This window comes from Oryctolagus cuniculus, chromosome X (assembly GCF_051225735.1).
Source record: "Oryctolagus cuniculus isolate XC-2025 breed Fujian yellow rabbit chromosome X, ASM5122573v1, whole genome shotgun sequence".
Classification (NCBI taxonomy): domain Eukaryota; kingdom Metazoa; phylum Chordata; class Mammalia; order Lagomorpha; family Leporidae; genus Oryctolagus; species Oryctolagus cuniculus.
This window is the reverse complement of record NC_142888.1, coordinates 97,637,601-97,650,934: the sequence shown is the minus strand read 5'-3', so window position 1 is coordinate 97,650,934 and position 13,334 is coordinate 97,637,601. Positions and strand designations below refer to the sequence as shown.

At 40.8% G+C, this 13,334-nt stretch overlaps 1 protein-coding gene across 11 annotated transcripts in view; it reads left to right on the top strand.

Moving 5' to 3' along the window:
- Window positions 1–12,742: 12,742 nt before the first annotated feature.
- The window catches only part of TMEM255A (transmembrane protein 255A), a 67,962-nt gene continuing 67,370 nt past the window's right edge, over window positions 12,743–13,334 (top strand). For 8 of the 11 annotated variants that reach the window (XM_089324577.1, XM_089324569.1, XM_089324568.1 and 5 more), the window contains exon 1: window positions 12,743–13,034. In XM_089324577.1, the coding sequence (XP_089180703.1) occupies window positions 12,977–13,034 (58 nt within the window). In that variant the 5' untranslated portion in view covers window positions 12,743–12,976. The remainder of the gene's footprint in view (window positions 13,035–13,334) is intronic. The other 3 variants (XM_089324572.1, XM_089324570.1, XM_089324573.1) reach the window with 3 other exon arrangements.

Genomic DNA, 13,334 nt, shown 5'->3' with positions numbered 1-13,334 from the left:
CTACATGGCTTTTAAAAAAATAAACTAAATTCTGGCAACCCACAGGGAGAAAATTTCTGAAAATCATACAATTAATAAGGAAATTATATGAATACATATGAGTATACATTTTTTTCTCTTGTCTTCTGCAACACCTGACTCTACCAGTTCTTCTTATACTTCACTACCTTGTTAGTCTCTTTTGACTTCTTTTCTAGCTAACCTATAAATGACGCTGTTCCTCAGGCTTTGGTCATGAATCTTCTACCCTTTCTTCTCTCCACTCTCTTAGGTGATCTCATAAAATTCCATAGATTTTTTAAAAAGATATTCCTCATGTTGGTGGCTCCCAAATCTATTATATCTCTGAACTCTAGACCAAGATGTCCAACTTCTGCTTGATTTTTTCATTACTTATGCTCCACAAGCCTGTTAGATGTAATAAACCTCAAATAGAAATCTTTGATGATTCCCAACCCCAAATTTCCTCTCAAGCCTGTCTGTACATCTCAGTAAATGGCACCATGATCCACCCAGGTGCTCACACCAGAAACCTAGAAATCATCCTTAATATTCCCTTTTTATCACCTCTTCCTCATGTATCCCTAGTACTTAGCACAGTGGTTGGTACACAACAAGCAGATATTTCTTTATTAAATGAATATTTATTGAGCTCCTACAATATTTCTAGTATTGTTCTAGGCATCAGGTATACCATTGAATATAATAAGTCTCTTCCCCCATGGAATTTATGCCCTAGAGGATGAATGACAGAATGAATGAGTAAATCTTTTAATACTTAAGTCAGGCACCACTTCCCCATCTTCTCTGCCTGGGTTAGGAATCTCGTCTCAGTCCTCTCTCAGTATCCTCCAAATATCTTTTGCTATTTCATTGTGTGTGTGTGTGTGTATACACTCACGTGCACTGAAATGATCTTTTCCCCTCACTTCACTGCAAACTTATTTTTATCAATTTTTATTTATTTGAAAGGCATAAAGACAGACACATAGAGAGAGTTCCCATCCTTTGGTTCACTTTCTAGACGCTGGAATGAGTCAGGCTTAATCTAGGAGCTGGCAATTCAATGTGGGTCTCCCAGGTGGGTGGCAGCGACCTAAGTAGTTGATTCATCACCTGCTGTCTCCCAGGATGTATTAGCAAGAAGCTGTAACTGCAACTGGAGCCAGGACTCAGAATCAGACACTCTAACATGGATGTCCCAAGCAGTGATTCAACTTCTGTCCGAACATTCCCTAAACCGCACTATGAATATCTTGAGAGCAGAATGTAGATCTGATTTATTTATAGTCCCTGGTATGTAGCAGTTGGTTAATAATTGTTTAGTTTTATACTCTTCAAGGTATCTTCTAACTTTGTAAACCACCTCTACCTCTCCTGGTCCAAATTCACTTCTACAGTCCTTCCACTCCCTCTACCTTACACACAACTTAATGTGGTTAGGAACACTATTCAGTTCTATGTTTTTTTCTGTATTCTAGATCAATTTAATGAATGGTACTCAGATTCATTGCATCCCTGGCAACTCAGGCAAAGCCTGGGTATCTGGAAATATTCTCAGTTGCCCAGGGAGTAATAGACAACTCACCCCTGTCTTTGATTTTAAGAGGGGGTTACTGTAGCCCTATCATTTGGGTCTTTTTCATCATAAAAGACTGCCATTTCACTTTAAACTGTGACTTTAATAGTCCCAAACATTGCTTTCACCCTGAGTCAGTTCCCCCTAGTGATTCTGGAGTATAGTCTGGAGCGATTTGGTAGAAATATTTCAAACTAGGGAAACAAAGGCCAGAAAGAAATTGTCACTCCAACCTTTCTCTACTACTGGGAAAACATCTTAAAGCACAGATTCCAGTGAAAGTGGCTCAGTAGTCTGTTTGGGTGAAAAGTTCCTGGTATCTTTTAAATATTAGGGCACTGATGTCACATAGATTTTTGCTACATCCCCTATATGTTGGAGTATAATATCGACTACAGAATTTCTGCAAGTCAGTATAATAACTTCCGTGCTTCTGATGGGAAAAATAGGCCAATACAGGTTAATTAGAAAAGGAGACTCCAATTGTTTTGTGAAAGGAGAGGCCATTTTTCATTTTATTTAAGCCTTGAGAGCACCTATGGGAGGAAGGGACAAATGTATGCAGGTATATGTGAGGATGTTAGGAGGAAGCTGTCAGACTTGAAGTCTGGATAGGATGGGGACACTAAGAGTGATGGATTTAGCAGGGTCTGGGAATGGACAATGATAGGAGGGGGTTAAAAGAGCTGACGAGGAAGACTGCGGGGGCCAGAGGAAGGCTGACAGTAAAGGTCCTTGGAGTGGGGAAGAACTGGAAATGTCAGTGATGACCATACACAGAGCCACAGAGGGGCTGCTGCTGTTTGTTGCATTTTCTTACTAGTTGATACAGTGCCCTAGCTGCCCCCCCCCCCCCGGGCTGGACTAATAATGTACGTGCTCCACTACAATGCCAACACATCAAACAAGCCACCATTAGAACAGGATCATTTTCCTCCAGGCAGCTGCTTGCTGCAATCATTCTGCTGATTAAATTTCATTCTGGAAAGTACTGCACAGACATTAATCAGGTGTCACAGCCACTCCATCCTATAGAGCCAAAGCCTCTCTGACCTTTAAAAATACACCAAACAGTTGCTAAAACACATCTCCCTAAGGAGGACAGTTCCTCGGGCCAGTCCACAGACATTCATACTGGCCTTACCCGCTTCCAACCTTCCTCTACCCTGGAGACAGAGATCATCCTGATTATTTCTGCCTGGGGGACTCTGTTCAGCCTTCTGCTTGGTGATACCATCTACCACTACTTATGTGGATTTGAAGGTCTGGACGGGTTTCCTTGTCTAAAACTAGCTTTCCCACTAGCCTGTCCCACTGCTTGATATTTTCACCATAATAGGCACTCTTCTCAGTGAAAACATTGTAGTCCCTAGAAATCCTCTATTTAAATAAAATAAAATAAAACTGACTTATCTGGAAGAAATGATTCATAAATAATAGTGGCACCTTAATATCACAGAGCACTTTTCCTTCCTGTCAATGTACTTTCTGATACAGTATCCCCTTTTATCTTTTTATCAATCATGTAAGGAAGATACTAACATAACTCTCATTTTATCCATGTCAAAATAGAGACTCAGAGGGATTAATTGATTTAGTCAAAGGCCTAGGGCTAGAAAATAATCATCTGACACAAATGAATACTGGCAACTGAGAGCTCTAAAAAGAGATGTGTTTTGATGGGGATACAAGCAATCACTAAGGTGGTCACTTCTGACTAGGATATCAAAAACAGGGTCTGAAAACAGAGGGCAGGAGACAACGAGTGCCTGGGTAAGGGGAGGCAGACTGGACACAAGAGAGGCTGAAAGCAGCCTGATCTTCACTATTGGAAATGTTAATACAACTGCTTCCCTCTTCCTTTCCCCAAAGTCAATAAGTGGCAAATAAAATGCCTTATCTCTAGTTGGGCCTTCATTCCAGAAGTGGTGGAGAGATGCTGGGTCTAACCAGAAGAACAAACATATATTTGGGTTGGGCAGCCCTTGGTGATGTGTACCCAGTAGCCTGGGGCTGCCCACTCTCTGTAGGCGATGCCCATTCTAGTTCAGAGCATTAGTGCTAAGATAGAACATTATAATACTGTATTAATAATGTAAGACAGTGCCCTATCATTAAAGCATAATACAATTTAAAATGCAGTGTGTAGTAGACAGCAACTTAATTGGAAAAGATGCCTTGGACCATTCAGGATGCTACAGAACATTTGGCATAGCCATTAAAAACTGTTCTCCAGAGTCCAGGAAACTAATTGCAAATGGTTAGGTAATGCACAGCTGATGGAAAGGAGATTTTCTCTTAAATTGATTCCATGGTATATGTTCAGGGATGTTTATTGATACATTTCTTGTAACTATGAAAAACTGGAACTAAATTAAATTTCCAACCATGGAATGGGGAGAGGAGGGGATTGGTTAAATAAGTCTGAAACAGTCACACAGATGGAATGTTATGTAGCAGCTAAAAAAATGAGGTAAATCTATGACACTTATAAAGGGCCATGGAAAATAAAATTAAAAGATAAGTTTATTTTAGTACCTCCAAATTTTGCAATCCATGCATAGCTTTTTTTAGAATAACTCTTGTATGCAGGAATTTCAAAAGTTTTTTTGTACCAAAACCAAACTTACTTTTAATTCAATTTTTCACAAACTTTCTGAAGTACCATTTATATATTGACAGGGTAAATATGTCCTTGAAATAGTACCAGTTTTTTTTAAAGTTGCAGAATAATATTTATGGATTGTTCCATTTTTGTTTGCTTTTTATGTGGGTAACTCTGTGTGTGTGTGTATGTGTGTGTGTGTATCTGCATAGGAAACAGAAAAATCTGAGAAAATATACATCAGACTTTTATAGAGGTTTTATTAAATGAGGGAGATTGCAGAGGAAAAGACTTTTACTTTAAACAAAATTAGCTATTTTATTTGAGAGAGAGAGAGAAAGAGAGAGAGAGAAACACGCCTCTATCCACTGGTTCATTCTCCAAATCCCCTGGAACCTGGAACTCAATCTTGTTCTCCCAAGTGGGTGGCAGGAACCTAGCTACTTGAGCCATCACCTGCTGCCTGCCATGGTGAACATTATCAGAAAGCTGGAATAGGGGCAGAGAAAGGACTCGAACACGTGGACTCCCATATTGGAATCAAGTGTCCTAACTGGCATCTCAACCACTGAGTCAATTACCTACCCTTCACTTTTTAATTTATACAGTCCCATATTGTTTAAAATTTTGTGCATGCCGGAATTTTGTAATTGTTCAGAGTGTTTTGTTAAGGGAAGGCAGCCTTGATGGAAAAACCTCTTCATTATTATAGCAGGATTCTATATTCCTGATCAGAGTTGGGAGGTGGACATGGACTTAGGTGCCTTTCACCTTCAACAGAACTTCTTAGGTGCCTTTCACCTGTTCAATAGAACGGGTTCAGTCGAAATGTATTTAGTTTAAACAGTAACATGCTAAAAAACAAACCTTACCAATGAAACCTCTTTAATAAACACAGTTGCTGACTTTACCCCTCTCTATTCTGTCTTGTCTCCCCCAGCCCCCTCCAGCAGAGTTCCTTTTATCTACCCAGACAGATCAGTTTCCCAGAAAGCTAGGTGCTCCTTCCAAGCAATCCACAGAGTAGACAGCCCTCTACTGGCTTAATTTCAGGAGCATAGACAGAACTGGACCTGGAAAAGTCCTTGTCCACCTGCTGGCACCAAGAAGCCTTAATCACGCGACGAAAGAGAAATACAAATTCCCTTGAGAGAGGTGACACATTGCGTGAAATTTACTCAGGCAAGGAAGAGTGAAAACAGATCCGTGTGTGTGTGTGTGTGTGTGTGTGAGAGAGAGAGAAAGAGAGAGAGTAAGTAGGCCGGTCCTGAGTGGCCCTAGGCACATACTGCAGGGTGAATAGAGTGTAATTTATGAACCATTCACCTGTTTATTTGCTCATAAAATAGAATTCAGTTTTTTTGTGTGTTAATTTGTGATAATGTTAACATTACATGCTCACTGAATAAATTTAAAGGATACTAAAAAGGACCAAAATAGAAAGCAATCTCCTGTAATTTCACTAATCAGAGATAACTACGATGAATATTCTTGAATTTCCTTCTACTTGTTTTTCTCTTCACATATCTGCAATCTTGAACAAAATTTAGATCAAACTATATATATGGCTCTTAGTCTACTTATCCACTCAGTATCATGTATAGTTCCATGTCCTTAAATGTTGAAAAACATGATTTTATATAGTTATATAACTTGCGCATGTACATCGTATGGCTATAGTTCATCTACTTAATCATTCCACTAATTTTGGGCAGTACAGGGCTTTTTTTTTCCTCAATTGTTTTCAACTTATAAATCACATTGCCATGAACATCTCTGCACATAAATCTTAGTCCAGATTTCTCTTTCCTTAGTATAGCTTCCCAGAAGTGAAATTACTGGGTCACAGGGTGTAAACATTTTTAAAGGCTCTGTGGAACAGTTTGAAGTGGTAGCAAATCTATTGATTCCCAGAAACTACTGAACAAAGAAATCCTCTCCAGTCCAAACCTGAACCAAGCAGTTGGACATACCCTCCTGCCTGTGATAATGCCACTTCTAATTAGGTGTTTAACGAATGTAGGTCTTTTTTGATGGGATAAAGGAAAAGGTTGTACTGAGCTCTGTAATTAATTAGAGGAAGAAAACAGGGCAGTTATGGCTTAACTGAATCCTATTCTATTGTCCTCATCAATTGTCATCTAGCAGGTAAGATCCCCAACCCAGACCCTATGGAATTAAGGTTACTTACTCTCATCCTCTGTCCTTTTATTATGGTTAAAAAATACGTATCATGAGGCCGGCGCTGCGGCTCAGTAGGCTAATCCTCCGCTTGCGGCGCCGGCACCCCAGGTTCTAGTCCCGGTCGGGGTTCCGGATTCTGTCCCGGTTGCCCCTCTTCCAGGCCAGCTCTCTGCTGTGGCCAGGGAGTGCAGTGGAGGATGGCCCAAGTGCTTGGGCCCTGCACTCCATGGGAGACCAGGAGAAGCACCTGGCTCCTGCCTTTGGATCAGCGCGGTGCGCCAGCCACAGCGGCCATTGGAGGGTGAACCAACGGTAAAGGAAGACCTTTCTCTCTGTCTCTCCCTCTCTCAATTGTCCACTCTGCCTGTCAAAAAAATACATATCATGAATTTTTTTGTATGGGAATTTTCCTTCAATAAATAATTTACTGTATAAAATAATTATGTTTATCCGTTGACTGATTCCACTATAACCTTAATATTTTGTGATTTTTAACCTGTTACATTTATTCTAAAATTCAGAAAAACATTACTAGCCTTTTTGAATATCACAATGTCCCTAGTGTATTCATTTTTTCATGAATTATTGTTCTCAGTTGCTGTATTGTGCTTTCAAAACAGGAAAATGTGAAGTTCTGTGGGGAAAAGACTTGTACTTTAAAAAGAAACTACCTCCTTTCCATAGTAGGAAACAGATTGTTTTTTCTTTAGAACTTTGTTATCAGGATTTGAGTAGGAGTATGTATATCTGTATCATTTTTGTGGCTTTACTGTAAATGTCTATAAACAATGTACTTTGAAGTCAGGATTTTTAAAATTTGTTTGCATATAATGCTCCTGATGTTCTTCATCACACATTGATGATCTGAAATTAGATTTACATTCCTGGCCCATAACAACTATATAGGTATAATATACACTGGAGAGAGTTTTATTGTGCAAGAACAAACTACTACCTTGTACCCAAATCCCAATGGAACTCACAACTCTTAATAAAAATATTTATTATTGTATTATTTAAAAGTTTGACTTTTTGTGCCAGCGCTGTGGTATAATGGGTAAAGCCACTGCCTGTAGTGCAGACATCTCATATGGGCATAGTTTGAGTCTCGGATGCTCCACTTCAGATCCAGCTCTCTGGTATGGCCTGGGATAGCAGTTGAAGATGGTCCAAGTCCTTGGGCCCCTGCACCCATGTGGAAGACCTGGAAAAAGCTCCTGGCTCCTAGAGGCACAGTTTCCGGCCGTTGCAGCCATATGGGGAGTGAACTGGTGGATAGAAGACCACACTCTCCCTCTCTGCCTCTGCCTCTCTGTAACTATGTCTTTCAGATAAAACTAAATCTTTAAAAAAATAAAAAATAAAAATTTTATCTTTTAAAAGAAGCATTGAACTCTCAAAGTATGTGACTTCAAAAGGGTCTTGGAAAATGTGCACTTTTAAATCCATATTTCCAAGAACCGCTTGAAGTACCCTCATAAAAGTATGCATGGAAAAAGAAATTGGAAAAATGTATTCAAATATATACACTGTCCTTGTCTCTAAGAAGTAGAATTGTAGGGGAGAGGGTGATTTGCTGTATCATGTACCTCTTCAGTTTTGGAAATTTTTACATTGTCTTTTTTTTTTTTAATTTCAGTAAGCAAAAAAATTGTCATACATTCAACAAATATTTAAATGCCAACAATGTACCAGCCATAATGAAATAGTTATAGAAATTTTGAAAACTAAATGTAAAGATTTTGAGTATTACAACAGAGAACAATAATGAATACTACAATGAGACATGTGAGCAGTTGGAGGTCCCTAAGGTACTTGTGGAGCATGAGACAGTGCTGCCTACCTGCCGGGACTGCCATCAGTCTCTGGTTCCTAGATTTGTGGTTCCCTCTGGATACCTTGTACCCAAATCCCAATCTAGCTTCTTTACTGGCTCTTTCCATTGCTGACAGTAAGTAAGCATGTTTTCAGTGCTAAAACATCTTCTCAAGGCCAGCGTTGTAGAGCAGCAGGTTACAGTGCTGCCTGCTATGCTGGCATCACATATGGGTACCGGTTTGAGTTCTGGCTGCTCGACTTTTGATCCACCTCTCTGATAATGCAACTGGGAAAGCAGCAGATGGCCAAAGTTCTTGGGCCCCTGCTACCCACATGGAAAACCTGGATGGAGTTCCAGGCTCCTGGCATCAGCCTGGCTCAGCCCTGACTGTTGTAGCCATTTGGGGAGTGAACCAGTGAATGGAAGATCTCTTTCCAACACATACATACATATATACATACAAACAAACATAAATATTCTTTTTAAAAAAGAATGGAGGCCTACACACTTTCACATGCTAATGGTGGGAATGTACTTTGCTACAAATATTTTGGAGCACAGTTTTTCAATACATATTCAAAGCCTTAAAATATTTGGATTTTCTTATAGAAATCAGAATAGTGGTTACTTCTGGGAGGTTATTGACTAGAAAGGGAGCTCATTGTAGCCACCTATGATACTGGAAAAGTTCAATATGAGAGGGCTTCAAAAATTCATAGAAAATTCACATTATGAAAAAACTATGCATGGATTTCAAAATTTTTTTGCGCAAAAATAAACTTATCTTTTAATTTCACTCCCACAAACTTTTAAAAGGACCCTTGTATCTTATCTGAGTCATGGTTACAAGTGTGTGTGTGTGTGTGTTTGAAAATTTAGCAGTATGTACACTTTACTATATGCATGTAGATAAAAAAATTGATTATATATTTGGAACTTTCAAGTTCATGATTCCACTACAATGTTGTGTAAAAAAAAGACACAATGATGCAGTTTATTGTGTTGTTTTCAATGTTGAACAATTGGAAAACTCTAAACTATCCAGTAAGAGTGGAGTGGAAAATAAATGTTGCATTCACTTAAAATCATACTATCAAACATTTCTCATAGATATTGGGAAACACTTATGATGTAGTGTTTGGTAACTAAAGCAAGCCACAAAATAGAGAGAAAACAATAACAAAGTAGACAGGTACTAGGGCTATTCCAGTGGCATATTAACTGCTCAGCCAAATACCTGCCCTGAGTTGTACTATTATTTCAAAGCCCCTCACTATCTTTTGTCAACCTAAATCTGGGAACTGAGAGATGGGTTGGTGATAAGCAGAGTTCAGACGTAATGGCTGGGACACATATATGCATGTGCATTTGTGGACACTTGTGTGCTCACTGTTTTAAATATGCGTGTGTGCATGTACATGTGTGCATGCATGTAGACATGATCCCTTTAGCCCACATTCCCAACTTTGCAATCAGGAAGGTATTATGGTAATTTAACTAGTGAAGTTGATCATCAAAATAAGGAGGTGATTGAGTATTATAGCTATTCCCAGAGTGAATGTGCTAGAGACAGAGTGCCATCTGGCATCTTTCTAATGGCCTGATGGTTTCTGGGCAGAGCCCTCATCATTGGTTTGAAGAAGATGGAGAGAAGTAGATTGCAGTTCCTTTGGCAAGTATTTCCTGATGCTATAAAACAGTTTACAATACTGTATGCTTGATTAAACTTAAACTGAAAAGGATTTATTTTAATAAATTCTTTTTTTATAAGAAGCTAACCAAGCAGTTTTATAGCAACATTCTCTTGTGTGAGAGAACTATTCCCTCATCTAGATGGCTTGTGTATTGGTAAATTTTACTATGAGTCTATTTATGTTTAAAACACACATGTTTTGACATGAACAAAATCAGAACGAAGCCTTAGAAAAATTGTCCTTTGCTTTTTAAATTGTCCAGCTCATTCTGAGTTAAAATAAACTTTCTTTGGAAGGAAGAGAGTTTTATGTATCGGACTAGGTTGAAACATGGGTTTTTTCTTCTGTAGTTCCAATTCTAGTCCCTCCCCTTATCCCAGATCATCTCTCCAGACAACCATACCATCTCTGGGGAGAAGACTGCTACTACTCTCCGAGCTGCTGCAGCTGCTGCTATTGTCACTACTACTGGTCTCAAAGTCATTTTTAACTTGACTGAGTGCCTGCTGTGTTCCAAGTTCCATAAGACACCCAAGAGACAGCATGGAAAAAATAGATAGTATTCTGTTCTTTTAAATAGCCAACTCCAGTACTACTTCTAAACATAACATTTAATTTTCACACAGAATTCAGGAATACAGATGTTGCAGAAAGCAAAGCTCACTCCTGTTAAAGGTACCTCACTTGTTTGTAGCTTTGATTATAAAGATCACATTAAATATTTTCTCTGCATCATATGATGGGTATTACATTTCTCTCCGAAGTGAAAAGGACTCGTTCTGTCCATTGAAACTATCATGGCACCGTAACAGGTTTCTACTTGGCTTCTTTAGGGATCTCCAGCTGCATCATTGCTAAAGGGGGCCTGAGCTTCTCTATAAAAGGTAGTAAATAGGCTTTTCCAGCCTTTATAAAAGCTTCTTTTCTTCAAAGCAACTTTCTTTCACAGAACAAAATAAGTTAATTATAAAGCACTCGTTAAAAATCAGTAATGGTTTCAGGAGTCCTTCACGTTAAATATGAGATATTTAGAGAGCAGGAAAAAGAGGTAAGTCCAAAGGATAAAAAGACTATCATTGCAATAGTATAAATATGGGATTTCCCTCTGCCTTTGTGGAGCTTGTGGAGGCTGACACATAAGCTAAACATGCTGAAGATAGACACCTCTACAACCATGGGCATCTTCTCTCTATCTAGGGCGTAGATCATACATTTCCAAACTATGTCTATGGTGTAGGTTGCTAATGATACCTGACAAAGCATTCAATCTGTCCCCTGGGGTGTCCAAGTTCTTTACAAAGTGCTTCCTTTTTAACCTTCAGGAAGTATCTTTCCTTCCTTTGGAAAATGGGAAAGTGTAACCCCCTTCAGTTGCATTTCCTGGATAAGGAAACAAAGCCTCACAGTAGATTAGCAAGGCAGGTCTGGGAAGAACCAAGTATTTGTCTTAACCCCACTGACCCTCAAGAGAGTTTTATACTTGAATCAGTTTAGGTTTTTTTCAGGGGGAGTAGGAGACAGAGAGAGGGTTGCTGTAATCATGTGTTGGGTGTGTGTGTGTGGGGGGGCAAGTTGGAAGTAGACCTGTAAAGCAGAACCTGAGAGCTCTTCACTGGGACATAGAGGACACCTCCAAATAGGTAAATGCCATGAGACATGGCAGGCACACAGGGTTGTTTCCAGAGGGAGTCAGAACTCACTGTTACTCTATTCCTCATCCTCCACCTCCCCTGGCACCAGACAGATGTCTTGGGAGGACTCCAAGGAGGCCTCATCCTGTTCTGCAGATGTTTTGAGGCCAGCTGAATCACACTTCTGGGCCAACATATGGTGCTTCCAGTCCAATAATCCTAATGGGGTCCAGAAGAATAGGTTGGGGAAGAACTTGGCTACCTTTCAAGATCAGAAACATTCATACTTCAGTCCCGGTTTCCCTTAATTATCCACAGTGGGTCTGTCAGTCATGACTTTATTTTCACTCTTTCCAAAGCTACTTGTGTTTTCATCCTGTTGCACCTCTTGGGTGCTCATGAATTCCTTAGGTTTTCATTATGCTGTATAAAGTAATCTTTCTTTTCAGCTGCCATAGCAAGAAGAGCACTGACCTGAGAGTACAACAGATCTAGGTTTGAATCCCACCTCCACCACTTACAAGCTAAGTAGCCAGAGGAAATTCCACCCCTTCTCTAAGACTCAGTTTACTCATCATAAAGTGGAATTATTACTGGCTACTCTTCCTCTTTTGCATCGCTGCTGTGATGAGAAAATGAGATCTTTGATATAAAACACCTTGAACAAAGGTAAAAACTGGGGTGCTGATGCAGTCATATTCAGTTTAACTGAATCTTCTAGCTCTTAGGAAACTGTTGGTTCTAGAATTCTCAAATCTGGTGAATAAGCCTGTTTTCTCTAGCTCATCTTTACATAATTTTATACATTCTGGTCACATCTCTTCCCACCCTTCATCGTTTTAGACTCAAGAGTCTGCATTTGTTTAATCTATCTTCATATGGCAGGCTCTCCCCCCCCCCCCCTTGATTATAAAGTGACCCTTTTTTGGATCATCTCCAGTTCCATTATGTCATTCTGGAAGCACTAACACCAGACCTGCACAAATATGTATGTGTGTGTGTGTGTGTGTACCTTAGCTCTGAACCAGACTCTTTACCCCTCCCCAATTATAAATCCTAGAAATGATGATTGCCCAAGACTCTAAACTACAGAGACAGCCAGTTGACTCCAGGCTGAAGCCTCCCCCTCATTTTCTGCGCAGCTCTGGCCCCAAGGGGCTAAAACAGTTCCCCGTCTAGCTCCGGAGAGGCTGGGAGGTGGATAACTAGGATGGGGGGGGGGGTGGTGTTGCGCAAGCGCACGCCGCTGCACGGACCGCCAATGCTGCTGCCTCCCAGAGCAGAGGGAGGGAGAACAGGGGAAGGAAGGGGGAGGAGTTGCAGCTCTCAACCAGAGCCTGTCTCTCTGAGATATCAAAGGGACCAAGAAAGGCAGCTCCGGAGTAGGATGCTCTGCGGGACGCCCTGAGCCGGGGAGCCGCTTAAAGCAGCTTCGGGGACTGGGGCCATTGGGCAGCTTTCACCATGCATCAGTCCCTGACTCAGCAGCGGTCCAGCGACATGTCCCTGCCCGATTCCATGGGTAAGTCTAGCAGCCTTTCCTCCGGGAGGCGGCAGCAAGGGGTGAGTGCGATGTCCTCTGTATCGCAAGCGCCCTGGCTGCCCACAGAGTCAGACTGGGACGCGGGACTAGAGGGGTCCGCGCCTTCCAGCGTCTAGGTGGGGGACTGGAGCCCCAGGGGAGCGGCTGCGGCGGGGCGACTTGCGGAGATTGGAGCGCCAAGCTTGCGTCGGAGTATCCCTGCCCAGGAGTGCGGATGTGTGTGTTTGTGTACGTCTGTCTACGGACTTGCAGCCAGTGGCAAATCCCAGCACTCTGGGA